Raw genomic sequence first — 16,367 nt, 5'->3', positions numbered from 1 at the left:
ATTGTTCAAACCCAAGGTGTCTTAACTATGACTCAGCCTGATCTTCACATTCAGTGCACTAGTTCATGAGGAATTGCATTTGCAAACCAAAGACCACCCTTCACTCCCCTGCTTTATCTTTTGAACTTCTTTCCATACCATACAAATCCCCCTTTCAATCCAAACCTGTGGGATTACTAAATGTAAATTGAATTTATCCTTTATACTTTTGTTCTTTTATTTTAGCTCAGACTTTACTCTAAACCTTTCAGAAGCAGAGGAAAAAGCATCCTCCTCCCCCCACACTATCTATAGAAAGCCCTCTGTGCCGAATGGGACAAGCAATGTAGAAAAATGCTTAGTTTAGTTTGTGATAAAGTACTAATGCGAACATCAAGTTACATTAATGCCATGTGTCACGTTGAGGGCTTTCATTTAGGACTCCTTTATGAATTCAATCGTTTTTAAGATCACAATTAATTTATTTATAAAAGGTGTTGAGCTTGTCTTCTTACATTCCCCAGATATAGATCAATGCAGTATAAGGGCTCATGCACACGACCGTATGGCTTTTTCAGTGTTTTGCGGTCCGTTTTTTTTACGGATCTGTTGTTCCGTTTTTTGTTTCCGTTTCCTTTCCGTTTTTCCGTATACCATATACAGTATACAGTAATTACATAGAAAAAATTGGGTTGGGCATAACATTTTCAATAGATGCATATGGAAGACATACAAATGCATTTCCGTATGAGTTCCGTTTTTTTTGCGGACCCATTGACTTGAATGGAGCCAAGCACCGTGATTTGCGGACAAGAATAGGACATGTTCTATCTTTTCACGGTACGGAAATACGGAAATACTGAAACGGAATGCACACGGAGACACTTCAGTTTTTTTTGCTGAACCATTGAAATGAATGGTTCAGTATATGTATCGCATACTGAACTCAAAAAACGGCCAGTATACTGAACGCAAAATACTGTCGTGTGCATGAGCCCTAACACTGTTACCGTCTTTCTCTCTCTCTAAATATATATATAGTATTCTCTTCTTTTTTTTCATCCTCGTGTAACCATTATAACATGATTTTGGCTAGCTTTGTGCTATGCAGCTGGAAACTATGTGACACAACTGGATACTTTTTGTAGTTCCCAGCAATAATCTGATGTCTATAGGTTGCACTGTCTACTTGTCTGTATATTGGGACTTTACTTTATATTGCCACCATGTATATGATTTGGGCACTTTCTGATATCAAAAGTTTTTTTTTTAATTACATATATGCCAATATATTTTACTTTAATCTAAATGGTTTTCATCTATAGATTTAACATTGTCCACAATAAAAATGTATGAGACAGTCATAAATCAAATTATTAGTATGTCTACAAGCATGTTCAAGTTAGCCATACACACAAAGTAAAGGGTCCTTTACACAGGCTGCAAATCCGCCAGATAATTGCTAACGAGCATTCATAGGAATGCTCGTTAGCGATTGTCTGGCGGTGTAAAAGTGACGCAGATTACCTGATGAACGAATGAAGCACTCGTTTATTGGGTAAATAGAACATTCTTGTGGACACAGAAATCATCGTTTTTTTTGGGCAGCAGATCATGCTGTGTAAATGCACTGTTGCTGGCAATCAATGATTCTGTATGGGAACGAGCAATACCATTAGTGATCGTTCCTCCCCATACTGTGGAGGAGATCATGCAGCGATCTGATGAGCAGGGAATTGACAATTGCCTGCTGTATCGTCCCATCTAAAGGGACATTTAGTTTATCAATCTTACCGCATCTTGCACAAAGGCTATAATGCAACACATTGGAGAAACCATCTCAGACATTGATGGCATATTGCTAGAATATTCCTTCAAAGTAAGTTACGTGTGGGACCCACTTCTATCTCCTGAATGGGCCTCCAATAGTGAAGGGTAAGCAAACGTGCATGAGCTGCCATCCTCCCTTCACCACTATGGGACTGCTGAAAATAGTTAAGTGCGCTCACTAAGCTATTTTTGGAACTCCCATAGCAGTGATGGAGAGCATGCTGCACATGTGTGGTGGGCTCTTCTTCACTTCGGTGAGACCCGCACCTATCTGACATTGATGGCATATCCTAGTGATATGCCAACAATGTGTCAGATGGGAGTATCCTTTTAACTATTAAGTTTAAAATACAGTAGCCTAAAGTAAACTCTACTACATAGACTAAAGTTGACTAGGGATTTTACATTTCATTCTGGATGAGGTCAATAGAGCTGAGCGATTCGAATCCCACGAAGTGGAATTCGATCTAAATTTCAGGATAAATTTGATTCGCCTAGAAGCCGAATTTCCCCATGCTTCGTGTCAGCGAATCGATTTAACCTGAAATAGTATAAAAAACAAAAAAATTCAAACTTACCTCCTCCATTTGCTCGCGACGGGCCGCCAGCCTCCATCTTGCTTGAAGATATCGTCCGAAATCCCGTGCGGCGTAAGATTACATCATCACGCCGGCCAGCGTTATGACTTCATACGTCACCACGCCAGCCGGCGGGATGACATAATCTCACACCGCACATGATTTCGGGTGAGATTTTAAAGCAAGATGGTGGCGGCCGGCCCGTCGCAAGCAAATGGAGGCGGTAAGTTTGATTAAAAAAAAGATTTATTGTTAATTTTACACTCAGATGCCACAATCATGTATGAACGCGGCATCTGAGGGGTACACTGACAGGGGCGGGGCTATCGCAGCTCCCTGTCATTGCATCCGCTACTTACAAAAAATGCGCTTCGTGACTAAGCAAATTTTTTTGTGAAATTCGGCAAATCAGCCGAATCGGAATGTTAAGAAATTCGCTCATCTCTAGAGGTCAACAATAAATTTCCCTTCTCTATGACCTGGGCTGGGCTTTTATTGATGAAGTCATGACTCGGTCAACAGAGCATCAGTCGTTTTAAGAAAAAAAATAAAAAATCCAACAAGGAAGACTGACATTTATACACCTATCTGTGTATTGAAAAGGCATCAATTGTCAGCAGAGAATGGTATAAACTGGTCTTTACAGCACCTCAAATCCCTCATCGTATGACTAGAGGAAAAAAAAAACATTCCATTGTAGTATGCTCTTCCTTAAAGGGGTTGTACAGCAAATTCTGTTCCAACACTGCCCAAGTTCCTCTCTCTTCTCTGCTTCCTGGTCTCTCTCAGGAAGTAGGAAATGTCTGCTCCACCAAGCATGGGTCACCACTGAGGCCAGTGATTGGCTAAGCAGGCATGTATTGTCAAGAGGGACCAGGAAGTAGAGAGCAGTGGGGAAGTTAGACACCATTGTAATGGGAGCAGTGGTTAATGGGTGCAATGTTTTTTTTTTTGTACCCCAGTTTTGTAATTTTAGTGAGCTGGTATAGAAGTGAGAGAGTAATGTAAAAAAATAGTAGTCGCAGCTGAAATGAATAAAAATGAATTCCAATGTGGACCTGTGGCCATCCATTATCACATAGTCTTCTATGGATACAAGTAAAGTTTTAGGAATCAGAAGCTGTTTGTAGACAAGGTTGTATAAAAGCCAGGGTCTGACAATTAAAATCTCAGTTTTTATTTCTACATATTAAAATACTTTTCACATACACCTTTGTGCATTTCAGATCAATATGATCCTTAGGATAACGTGGTTCCAAAATGCATAAGCAATTTATGATAAAAGTATTTAATTATGTAAGAAACATTTTTAGTTATTGGACAACCTCTTTAACTAAGGCACTTTAGTTTTTAGTCTTTTTTTCCTCTTACATAGTATTATCAGTTATATGTCAATGTGTCCATATGTATACTAGGAGAACTACAGTAAAGTCCAGACAGTTGATGTGACCTCTCCCAAAAACAGCAAGCAGAAGCAACAGGAACAAAAGAGGTCAAAACAGGATGGCTGAACTTCCTGTACTATGAATTTCTAGTTACAATAAATGCATATATGTAGGTCAACAGATTTCCCTAAAAATGATAAAGTGAAAATAATTATGATGGGAACCATTCACATGTACAGGAATGCGCAATCACCTACACATTTGTGAATAGGAGTGGACATGAGGATTATAAAATGAACAATTTCCTTCCATTTAGAATTCGACGGATGTACAAGAATGAAAGGGTTAGGCAGGTGACGTGCACCAAAAGGCACGAAGTGCAGAAATATCCGGTTCATATCTCATATTGTACACAAAACAATCATCATCAACTTTAGCTCAACTTTCTCCATCCTGTCCTCTTTCTCTTTTTTACGAGCATGTTGAGGACTGTGATTCATAAGTAAAATTTGATCATCCTGCAATTATTTCCTGCTATTCAGTCCTAAACAACTTCCTAAAAAAATGTCAAAAGCAAACATGCCGTAGAAGCCTGTTGGACACAGGATAGCAGCAGAAGCCTCCAACAGCCTCAAAACCCGAACATAACACGAATTCAGAATGTGAAATATATCATTATAGAGAGGAGTGAATTTTTTGAAATTCATTTCATGTCCAATTTGGCAACTTTTTCAGAAAATTCGATTTGTCCGAATCGATTCTACACAGATCAAATATGTTTCCATTGGTCTGAAAATCGCTATATGACTAAAAAATGATGCCTCAATGGGACAGAACGCTTGCCCATATTTATACACACATGTTATTTGTCAGAAGAAAAAAAATAGCTTGTTCTGAAGTTAAACATGCTTGTCTCCCGGTAATGGTAGTACCAGTAGGAATGATAGAAGTGGCATTAAGGGAGTAGCAGCTGGGGTGGAAGCGCAGGCAGCAGCCATATGGCATGAAACATGATGGTAGGCACCCTTGTGGGGTGTGAAAATCCTCATGTGCCATGCCTCGTTCATTTTGACAAAAGTAATGTTTTGTACACTTGCGGAGAACAACTTTGTTCATTTGGGTATGACGACGCCACCTGTAGCGCTGAAAACCCTCTCTGAGATGACACTAGAGGCTGTCAAGACAGTACAGAGAGAGCATACTGGGCCAGTTCTGACCACTGTTTCAATCTGGCTGCCCAGAAGTCCATTGGGTCAGGGATCACCGATATGCGCTGGAGAAAGGCTACGCAGCAGGCACCTGCTCACAGAAAGCTGCGGCAAGCTGCGTACATCATATATCGTGCAGCAATGCATTCACTAACACAGATATAGGAAGAATGCAAAGTGTCTTGAACTGCACGGTATGATGCAGTAACGTGTTCACTAATATGGAACAAAGAATGTCATTTTTGCAGTACGATGTCTATGAGCTACACGATGAAGTACTGTGACATCACTGTGTGCATTACCCTTGTATTATGATGCTGTGTTTATTATCTCTGAACTGTGATATCTCTGTGTGCAAAATCCTTGTATTGTGATGCTGTTTATTATCTCTGTACTGTGACATCACTGTGTGTATTAGCCATTTATTATGATGCTGTGTTTTCAGTTTTTACGGTGACATCACTGTGTGCATTATCAATGTATTATGATGCTGTGTTTATCAGCTCTGTACTGTAACATCACTGTGTGCATTATCCGTGTATTATAATGCAGTGTTTTTATGTGTATTGTTACATTAATGTGTATAATATCCATTTCCTATAATGCCACAGGTTTATGATCTACGTACTGAGCTCTTTATGGTTTATATCCCTGTTCTTTACCATCACTGGCCACAATGTTCCTTTCCTATGACCATGTGTGCATCACCCTTGTACTATGACACCATTCTATTATTCCTGTCCTGTTACTTCACTTTGGTCATTACCTATGCACTGTGTAGTTCTATATCATTGTGTGTACTATCCATTATTACAGTGCACTTACATCACTGTAAGTATATATATATATATATATATATATGACATTATAGGAGACTATATAAGGTTCCCAATACTATCAATTGCAAGTTGTTGGAAGGAAACTATACTATCAGTACTCACCCTTTTTGGGGGCCCATAGAATATATATTGGGTAGGGTAGAATTAAGGTATTTCTAGGCTGTAGGATTTGCATTGACTTTGTGATTTATTATTGTAGATATATTTAAACAAAATCATAAACTGCAAGTTGGGGGGAAGGGGGGGTGTCGGACCACCTGACAGAAGATGTCCGGTGACAGAAGGATCAGGAAACTGGATTTTAACATGGGCAGTCCTTTTGTCCTTGAGGAGACAAGCCGCCCCCCAGAGTTGTCTGGCAGCGGCATTTTCCCCTTTTCAGCCCATTTTTTCCATTTTCAGCTGAGCAGAGCATGCATGTTTATGGGGGGAGATACAACTGTCAGCTGAGTGAGTGTTCAGAAAGTAATCTCATGTGTATGGGTCGGCTTTAGTGCAATCAAATATCAAATCAAATACAACTGCAAACTACCGATGAGCTGCATGTAGTGGTGCTACCGCTGTTCAGTGCTGACATTTATTGGAAGGATGAACGGATAGATGGTTACAAATTACACAATAAAATAGCAAACCATGACAGAGAGGATTTGGCCAAAGGCAATGACAGAATGCCAGTTGTGATATTGAGATTTTCACTTGATACACTTTTGCTACTACAAGATGTCTTCTCAGACTTGGCTGTCTCTTCCTATGACTGCTGCATTCCAAGTTTTATATCTTTTCATGCCTATGGACGGATGCCATTACAAGAAACTGAAATATCCCATTCAATGCATGCCAATGTACAAAATAGGCCATAGAAACAGTATACCAACCTTCTTTAACAACTGCTATTATTTCTTCTCCGATCCCATGTCCATTTACATCTGAGACCTGTAGTCCTTCTTCCACTCCTTCCTCAGTGGCCCCGTTGATTATGGCTATTTTACCATTTGTGTGAAGCAACTGCAAATAGAAAAAAAATGAACGTTGAATATCACAGTAAACTCTTTATGCAATAATTTCATTTACTGGGTTATTCACATGGATAGATGGCATGTACTGCCCAATATAAATCACACTCCCTTGTGTTTTCCAGTAGACAATGGACTGTACTTATGTCACTTAGCAGACTGTGAATAGGATCTAGGCTGTAGATACTAAAGAGTAGCAATTAGTCTGCAGAAAGTAAAAAAGATGGAGAGTTACACCAAGTTTGAACTTCCCCAGGCAAAAACCAAAAAATGGAGAGAATGGAGGTCTATAGATGCGTTTTTAACGCACAAATGTAGCCTTACACAGAAAAATTATATTGAACCAGATACTTTTATGGGTCATAACCTGTTTCATTGGAACCCAAAACTGAGTGACTTTTTAAAGATATTTTTACAATCCTTTGAGATTCTTAAAGAGGACCTTTCACCGATCCTGACATTGTGAACTGAGTATCATGACATATACAGCGGCGCCCAGGGATCTCACTGCACTTACTATTATCCCTGGGCGCCGCTCCGTTCTCCCGTTATGTCCTCCGGTATGTTCGGGGACTTGGTTATAGTAGGCTGGGACTTAGGGGACTTGGTTATAGTAGGCGGAGTCTGCCCTTGTTCTACTGGGCGTCTCCTTCTCCTAGGCTGTAGCGCTGGCCAATCGCAGCGCAGAGCTCACAGCCTGGGAGGTATTTTTCTCCCAGGCTATGAGCTGAGTGCTGCGATTGGCCAGCGCTATTTTCGGAACTCCCATAGAAGTGAATGAAAAGAGAGACACACATATGTCAGATGGGGGTCAGGGGACTCCTATTTTCACGCTAAGTGTGGATCCCATAGATAGGCCCATATCTATCGAATATTTTACGACAAATCATATCTATTGCAATGTACAAGGGTTGAAAAAAAAAACTATTGCATCGCAATTTTAACCTTTTGCAATCAATTTTTTTATTCCCCTTTTTTTTTATTGAAAATAGCTTCACTAACACAACTTCTACAAATCTGGCAATACAAAGTCGTACAGATAGAAAAGATGTGATTGGCCAATTGATCTTCTGTAGATGGTCTTGGTGGTCAATGGCAAACTATTGTTCATTCATTTAAAGCACATGTTGCATGAAATAAAGGGTGGGGTGTTGGGTGAAACAGTAGGAAATGCGTTTAGGGCTGTTCTACACATGAACAGGTTGACTGTCTGCTATCTGTCTTGTCCTAACTTGTCTTCAGATATTTCCAGGTAAAGGGTATATTTATGATACTGAAACTATTGTTGGTTCAGATATCATCTGGATGATAGGTTCATGGGGGCACCATTGTTTGCTGGTTCTTGCAATCACTGCCCACCATCCCAAGCCAGAATAAACTAGTGCTGCCCCTTTTTCCCCTTTCCCATACTTTTAAGAGTTTTTGTTCCCTAAGGCTGGTTTCACATCTGCGTCATTAATTCCAGCAGTCTGTTCCATCCGGGGAACAGACTGCCGAATTCACAGTATCCGCCACAGTGTCCTTGGCTTGGCCAAAAATGCTACATGTAGTATTTTTTGTGCGTCCAAAAGCTGGCATATATGCCTGTAAGCAGACGGATCACCGCCGGATCCTATTACAGTGAGTGGGGATCCTGCTGTGCCGGATACGGTAAACTCTGTCAGTCTGTTCCTTTGCCAGAACAGACTGCCAGAGACAAAAGCACAGATGTGAACCCAGCCTTGTGTATCTATTAGAGACTAAGCCAAGTCATACTATCAGTCCCAACATTACTGTAGCATAGCATAACTAAAATGGGCAAAATCTTGTCATCATATTCAAATTACGCTGGAATTCCTTGCCCCAGGATGCACACTATTGTACATTTATGCAAGCTGAATCGTAACCTTGCATAAGACAAATGCCCTCCCCACTTTGGAAAAATAATGTCTATTGCCAATTTAAAGAAAGACTCCAGGTAAAATTGATACTCTGTATTATGCCTAGTGAGGGGATTGAGGCGATGGACCATGACACAGGGATTCTCTCTAGGCATGAAAGGGCTTTTTCCACAGATGTTTCGATTAGCGCTCATTTGCATCCACCTATTATGAATTCACTCAGTTCTATCAATTATTGGCAGCATATCCTTGATTACACAGTATAATCCCTGTGTGGCTGCTGGCATCTCCCCTCTCTCCGTTCAGTGCCAGACTAGGGTTCCTTGGTCCCACCCGACATTATTTGTGATGCTAAACTCCAATATCATCAATAAAGTTTTAATTGTTTTTGAATTAAAGAACTAGTGCCTAGTGGCAAGTGATTGACTCAAAAGGCAGCCCAATGTTTTTCTTTTTTAACTGGATCTTTGGGGCCCATTATGATATCAGAGCCTGGCATTCCTTGTCCACCTGCACCTCCTCCTGAGTGTGTGTTGGCATACAGATCCCACATTGTAGGCCTCTTGAGTGTGCGCTATTTGGCTCTTAAAGGGGCAGAGCACATGCAGTCTAATCATTCCCCAGCCCTGGGTTATTTAAAACACCTTCCCCTGTAGGGGGTGCCTCAGCAAAAAGGTTGTTAGCTTGGCTAGTGCCTGCAAATGTGGTTGTGTCTTCTGAACTTCTGACCTCTGCCTGCTTACCGAGTTGACCATGTTCTGCCGGTCCTGACCTCTTTCTATTCATTGTATTGACCCTGTGCCACCTTCCCTGAATTAATGCCTGTTTACAGCATTGAACAAACTCTGCCTGCCCTGGTCTTGCATGTCCACTGACAATTATTCTGCCTGTCCTCTTGATTCCATGCACCGGTGTCTCTTGATCTGCCTGGGTCAGCTTCATTGAATAAAGACTACTTCAAGAGGTAGCGATCTGGTGGTTCCCCTGCAGGTCCCTGTACAGGGGTAAAATGGGGATAACCAGGGGACCACTTAGATAATGCCCTTAGGTGTAACCCTAAGTCATATGCGTTCAGTGACACAGTAGGCCCACAACTGGTGAATTACACACAAGGAGATCTGATGACAATATTCGGTCATCTTTCATTCTGATAAAAGATGCAAAAGAGCCAACAAATGAGCATCTGCTTATTTATCTGCTGAAGCGTTCCTTCCTGGCAAGGGCCTGTTTGTCAGTAGAGGGGACCGCTACTATTACATGCAGCTATTTCCTCCACAGTATGGGGAGAAGCAATTGCTAATACAATCGCTCTTCCCCATACAGAATCATTGTTTGTAGTCACCAGAGGCTGTTTACACAGCACAATTTGCTGCTGGCAAACAACGATTTTTGTGTCTGCATGGATGATCTATTACCCCATGAACAAGCGTTTTGCTCATTCATCGGATAACCGCCTGCATTTTTACACCACCAGATAATCGTTAACAAGGATTTCTATGAACACTCGTTAGCAATCATCTGGCGGAATTCTCGGCCCATGTAAAAGGCCCTTAAGGTCGTCAATACACGTCTCCCAACTCCCTCCTGACTTCCCCATACACATACACGTTCAGCTTGGCCAAAAGTGTATGTATTCAATGGAGAGAGGGGAGAAAGCCGCAGCCAGACACTCCTGGGGTGGCTTATCACCAGGGACAACAAAAGGATTGGGCAAAAATATTCATTTTGTCTGGTCCTTCGTTCTCTTTGAGGAGTAATTGTACCTGACTGTAGATTACCACTGCATCCTGCTATTATTTCAATTGATAATTCACTTAAGAAAGCAGTTATTGAATAATCCCTTCACAGCCCCAAATAGAATGGTAAATACCTTCATACCGTGAACTCCTGCTCCTCTCTAAAAAGATTAGTCTAAGGCCCTTCCCCACCATAAGTACACATGAAATAAGATTAGTTGAGAAATGTCTGTCTCTTCATGTAGAAGAAAAGGTCTCACCTACATAGACCATAACATAGACACGTTCATTCTATTTATGTGTTAATTTTGCATGTTATTTTTTTCTATTTGCCATTTGTCCTTATTAAATATCTGATTGCTTCCCCATACAATAACAGGGTGGGCAGCGATGACTGATCAATAGGACATTCACACTTGAAGCACAATTGCTAATTAAGCCAGTATTCACACACATTGCCTGGGGCAATCCTTTGTAGTATCTGTGTACAGTCCCATTGTCTCACAGTACACTGTCAGAGTCTTTCTTCTTGAATTGTAGTCTATTGGAATAGTAGTGGACGAGAACATGGGGAACAGGATATGGTAATAATTAGAGCAAATAATTAGAGCAAAAAAGATGAGCAAATTTTTAAAAAATTCAATTTGGCCGATTTGGCAAATTAAAAATAAATTTGGTTCGATCCGAATTTATTTGCGGAAAATCGCGTAAAAAGAAGTCTATCTCCTGGCTGCAGAGGGCCTTTATAGTGGTGTAGAACACTGTGCCTTGTAGTAACACGCATAGAGAGTCTGCTGTGGTAGTGAAACAATCACTGCACACTTCACTTATTTGGCCAGTCACGGGCCAAAACAGACCAAATAACTCAAGTATGAACTCAGCGTTACAGGTCGATGTTAGAGTCAAGAAGAAGCGCACTACTTTTACACCATCCTCAGCTGATTTCACATACAGTAGATGTCTACAGAACCTGTTCTATTAAACGCTTATACAAGTAGAGCCCCCCCGGACAGAGTGGAGAGGGTGTCAGCAGTAAGTGTGTGTTGACGTCACTGATCAATTTGCCCTTCCTGTGATCCGTCAGAACAATAACCCACAAAAAAGGATCCTGTCTGTTGAGCATTTGCATTCACTCGCTCAGCATTTGGTCAGTAATCCATCAGTATTGCTAATGCCAAAAAGACAGGAGTGGATCCAAAACAGAGATGACCGAGTCAACCATTTAAGAACCGCTGGGTTGCTGGTCAAGACACGACCTCTAGATGACACTGGGAGCTCAGGCCTCTATCTGCGACTTCTGCTGCTATGGCCCCTTACTCTGCTGCGACCTGTGCCTGCGCCAGAAACATTTAGGCCTCTGCCACTCCCCTGTACAGGCCCTGGCACTTCTCTGTCTGACATACTGTTAGATCAGATAAATGAATAAAAAGGAAATTAAAACACCCCAAAAAAGTCTGTAATTTTCTCACTTCACCACACAACAGCAAATACTGTATATTCCTGCGTATAAGACTACTTTTTAACACATGAAAATCTTCTCAAAAGTCGGGGGTCGTCTTATACGCCGGGTATGGCGGGCGCTGCAGTGCCGGGACGCCCGCATTATCAACAGAGAGAGCCCGGGCTATTGCCTTGTATCCCCAGCAGCTGAGAGCTGCGATGTAACCCACGGCATATGCCCCCCCTGCGCTGTACCCAGTGCAGTTTCTAGGTAAAATTTCTCTCAGGGCGAGTGTCAAAAAAACTCCCCCCCCCCCCCCCTCAAAACTGCTCGATGAAATAAGTGTCTCCCCATTGTAAAAAATGTGGAACCACATTGCACGGACGGTCACAGTGACCCACAGACTCAGGCTCTCACTCACAGCAGGCTTCTTTCTCAGCACTGCTCCGGGCGGGCGGTAACAGGCAGGCAGTGCGGGCGGCGGTGCTCACCGCACTTACTGTACGTCACGCGGCGCGTGATGTACAGTGAGTGAGCGCCGCCGCCCGCACTGCCTGCCTGTGGGGGGACATTATTTTTAATAAGGATCACTATGGACATTATTTAGAATGGAGGCTGCTGTGGGTGTCATTATAACTGTATAATGTCTGATAGGCCTAGTCCTGAGTTATATTACCCTGCCCTGTATAATAATGTACCCTGATATCCCTTAGTTATATTACCCCAGCCGGGTAATATAACTAAGGGGTATCAGGGATGGGTACATTATTATACAGGGCATGGGCAGGGTGATATAACTCAGCTCAGGACTAGGCCTATCAGACATTATACAGTTACTGTATAATGAGTAATGACACCCACAGCAGCCTCCATTCTAAATAATGTCCATACTGATCCTTATTAAACTTAATGTCCCCCACAGTGACAGTGGCCCCCATTTTCATGTCTCCCACAGTGCTCCCCCCCCCCATTGTAATTAATGTCCCCCCCATTGTAATTAATGCCCCCCCATTGCAATTAATGCCCCCCCATTGCAATTAATGCCCCCCCCCATTGTAATTAATGCCCCCCCCATTGTAATTAATGCCCCCCCAGACCATCACTCGCCTCACAGCAGGCATCAGCACTGCTCAGGGGCTCAGGGCGGGCGGTAACAGGCAGGCAGTGCGGCGCTCACTCACTCACTGTATGTCACACGCCTGCGCCGCCTAGTGGGAGGAGCAGGCGCGTGACGTCAGTAAGTGCCGCCCGCACTGTCTGAAGAGTGAGAGGACTCGGCACTCGGGCACAGGTCAGGCGAGATGTCAGAGGGAGGCAGGGCCGGTGCGAGGATTTTTACCGCCCTAGGCAAGATAAAAATTGCCGCCCCCCCCTTATCAGACATCACATATGTTCCACCCCTTTCTCAGCTTTTAAATTAAAATAACTGCTATGCTTCCCTTACGGTTAATCCAGCTTCTTGTAGCTGTCTTTTTGCGGAATGGAATTGCGGACTCATACATTTCTATGGGGCCGCAATTCCGATCCTGAAAAAAATAGAACATGTCCTATTCTTGTCCACAATAGCAGACAAGAACAGGCATATTCTCTTAGTGCCGGCAATGTGCGGTCCGCAAAATGTGGAACGCACATTGCTGCTGTCCGTGTTTTGTGGATCCGCAAAACACATACGGACGTGTGAATGGACCCTAAATGTGAGGTAAATTAGTTTCCAATGTAGTATTAATAACTAAACAATTACATAATAAACATATTGCATTGTCTACTTACCACCAGGACAATAAGATGATCTGGTCTCTGGCTGCAGTCTGGCTCTGGGGACTCCCTTGTCACTCTCTTCTACCCCCCCCCCCCCTTGTCACTCATTAACATTTTCCCCCCCTTGTCACTCATTTCCATCCCCCCCCTTGTCACTCATTTCCATCCCCCCCCCCTTGTCACTCATTTCCATCCCCCCCCCTTGTCACTCATTTCCATCCCCCCCCCCTTGTCACTCATTTCCATCCCCCCCCTTGTCACTCATTTCCATCCCCCCCTTGTCACTCATTTCCATCCCCCCCCCTTGTCACTCATTTCCATCCCCCCCCTTGTCATTCATTTCCATCCCCCCCCCTTGTCACTCATTTCCATCCCCCCCTTGTCACTCTTTTCCATTCCCCCCCCTTGTCACTCATTTCCATCCCCCCCCCCTTGTCACTCATTTCCATCCCCCCCCCTTGTCACTCATTTCCATTCCCCCCCCTTGTCACTCATTTCCATTCCCCCCCCCCTTGTCATTCATTTCCAACCCCCCCCTTGTCACTCATTTCCATCCCCCCCTTGTCACTCATTTCCATTCCCCCCCCCTTGTCACTCATTTCCATCCCCCCCCCTTGTCACTCATTTCCATTCTCCCCCCCTCTTGTAACTCATTTCCATTCCCCCCCCTTGTCACTCATTTCCATTCCCCCCCTTGTCACTCATTTCCATTCCCCCCCCTTGTCACTCATTTCCATCCCCCCCTTGTCACTTATTTCCATCCCCCCCTTGTCATTCATTTCCATCCCCCCCCTTGTCATTCATTTCCATCCCCCCCCTTGTCACTCATTTCCATCCCCCCCTTGTCACTCTTTTCCATTCCCCCCCCCTTGTCACTCATTTCCATCCCCCCCCCTTGTCACTCATTTCCATTCCCCCCCCCCCTTGTCACTCATTTCCATCCCCCCCCCCCTTGTCACTCATTTCCATTCCCCCCCCCCTTGTCACTCATTTCCATTCCCCCCCCCCTTGTCATTCATTTTCATCCCCCCCCCCCCTGTCACTAATTTCCATTCCCCCCCCCCCCCGTCACTAATTTCCATTCTCCCCCCCCCCCCCCCCCCCTGTCACTCATTTCCATTCTATTGTCACCTCTAGTGTAGCGTGGCCGAGCTCTGTACGGTCCGCGGTACAGGAGCATTTGTTTCCTGTACCCGGCCGGACTGAAAGGAAGTGCACACTAAGTGAGCACTTCCTGTCAGTCCGGCCGGGTACAGGAAACAAATGCTCCTGTACCGCGGACCAAACAGAGCTCGGCCACGCTACATTAACATGAGCACAGAGCAGAGACAGCAGGCAGGAGATTCTTTAGAGGGGCGGCAAGCGCTCAGGAGGCGCAGCATGACGGGCGCCGCCGGCCGGCAATTATATATAACCAATTTTTATTTTTTATTTTTTTACACCACACAGGGCGCCCCTGCCGGCGCCCCCCTTCTGACAGCGCCCCGGGCGGCCGCCCGTCCCGCCCGCCCCTAGAAACGGCCCTGGCTGTACCTTGTATACCGCCCCCTGCTCTGTACCTTGTATGCCTCCCCCTGCTCTGTACCTTGTATGCTCCTTGTACCGCCATCCTCCCGGCCGCTCGCATCTCGCTCCTACGCATGTGCGAGATCTCCGTGCGGCGTATCTAAGTGCGGCGCAGATGTGCATATGTGAATGTGAATATGAAGAATAACATAACAAAAACATGTTCAGGGTATAGGTGGCACATGTTTAGGGTCTGGGAGGCAGGGAGGGAGGACAAGGAAGGTGGTGGGATGCAGGGATGGTGATGATACCATGGGATGGCGGTGGTACCTAGGGATGGTGGTGGGATGCAGGGATGGCAGTGGTATCTAGGGATGGTGGTGGGATGCAGGGATGGCAGAGGTACCCAGGGATGGTGGTGGGATGCAGTAATGTACTGCTGTGTGTTGAAAAAGGGGTAGTCTTATACGGCGAGTATATCCCAAACTCTATATTTTCAGTGTAAAAGTTGGGGGTCGTCTTATACGCCCAGTCGTCTAATACGCCGGCATATACGGTACTTTTTTTGTGCCATTAATACATGCAAAAAAGGGCTTTAGAACATATAACTGCACCGCTGAACGGCAAATATATTTATCTTTTTGCCACTTATACACCCCACAAAAGGCTTTAGAACATATAAGTGCACCGCTGAACGGGAAATATATTTTTATTTTGCTACTACTACACTATATACAATATATTTTACTTTTGCCACTAATACATGACAAAAAGGGCTTTAGAACATATAACTGCACCTCTAAGCAGCAAATATATTTTACTTTTGCCACTTATACACGACACAAAAGGCTTTAAAACATATAACTGCACCTCTGAACAGCAAATATATTTTTCTTTTGCCACTAATACACGATAAAAAGGGCTTTACAACATATAACTGCACCGCTGAACGACAAATAAAATTTTCTTTTGTGCCACTAATACACACCAAAAAGGGCTGTAATTATCGCACTTCACCACACAACGGCTAATAAGCCCTGTTTTCCCCACTAATACAAGCCAAAAAATGTTTTAGAACATATAACTGCACCGCTGAACAGCAAATAAGACGTAGAAATATTCTTGTCTGTATTGTAGATGAGAATAGACATTTCTATTGATGGGAGTGAGAGAAATATGAACTGCACATGGAAGGTAACTGTATTTTGCGTATC

At 43.6% G+C, this 16,367-nt stretch overlaps 1 protein-coding gene across 2 annotated transcripts in view; it reads right to left on the bottom strand.

Annotated features, from left to right (window-relative positions):
• AKAP12 (A-kinase anchoring protein 12) overlaps positions 1-16,367 on the bottom strand; it is a 162,323-nt gene that overhangs the window by 34,878 nt on the left and 111,078 nt on the right. For both annotated transcript variants that reach the window (XM_040429525.1, XM_040429526.1), the window contains exon 2: positions 6,695-6,824. In XM_040429525.1, coding sequence (XP_040285459.1) covers positions 6,695-6,824 — 130 coding nt within the window. The remainder of the gene's footprint in view (positions 1-6,694; positions 6,825-16,367) is intronic.

This window comes from Bufo bufo, chromosome 4 (genome assembly GCF_905171765.1).
Source record: "Bufo bufo chromosome 4, aBufBuf1.1, whole genome shotgun sequence".
Taxonomy (NCBI): Eukaryota; Metazoa; Chordata; class Amphibia; order Anura; family Bufonidae; genus Bufo; species Bufo bufo.
The sequence above is the reverse complement of the archived record's forward strand: the minus strand, read 5'-3'. Positions and strand labels throughout refer to the sequence as shown.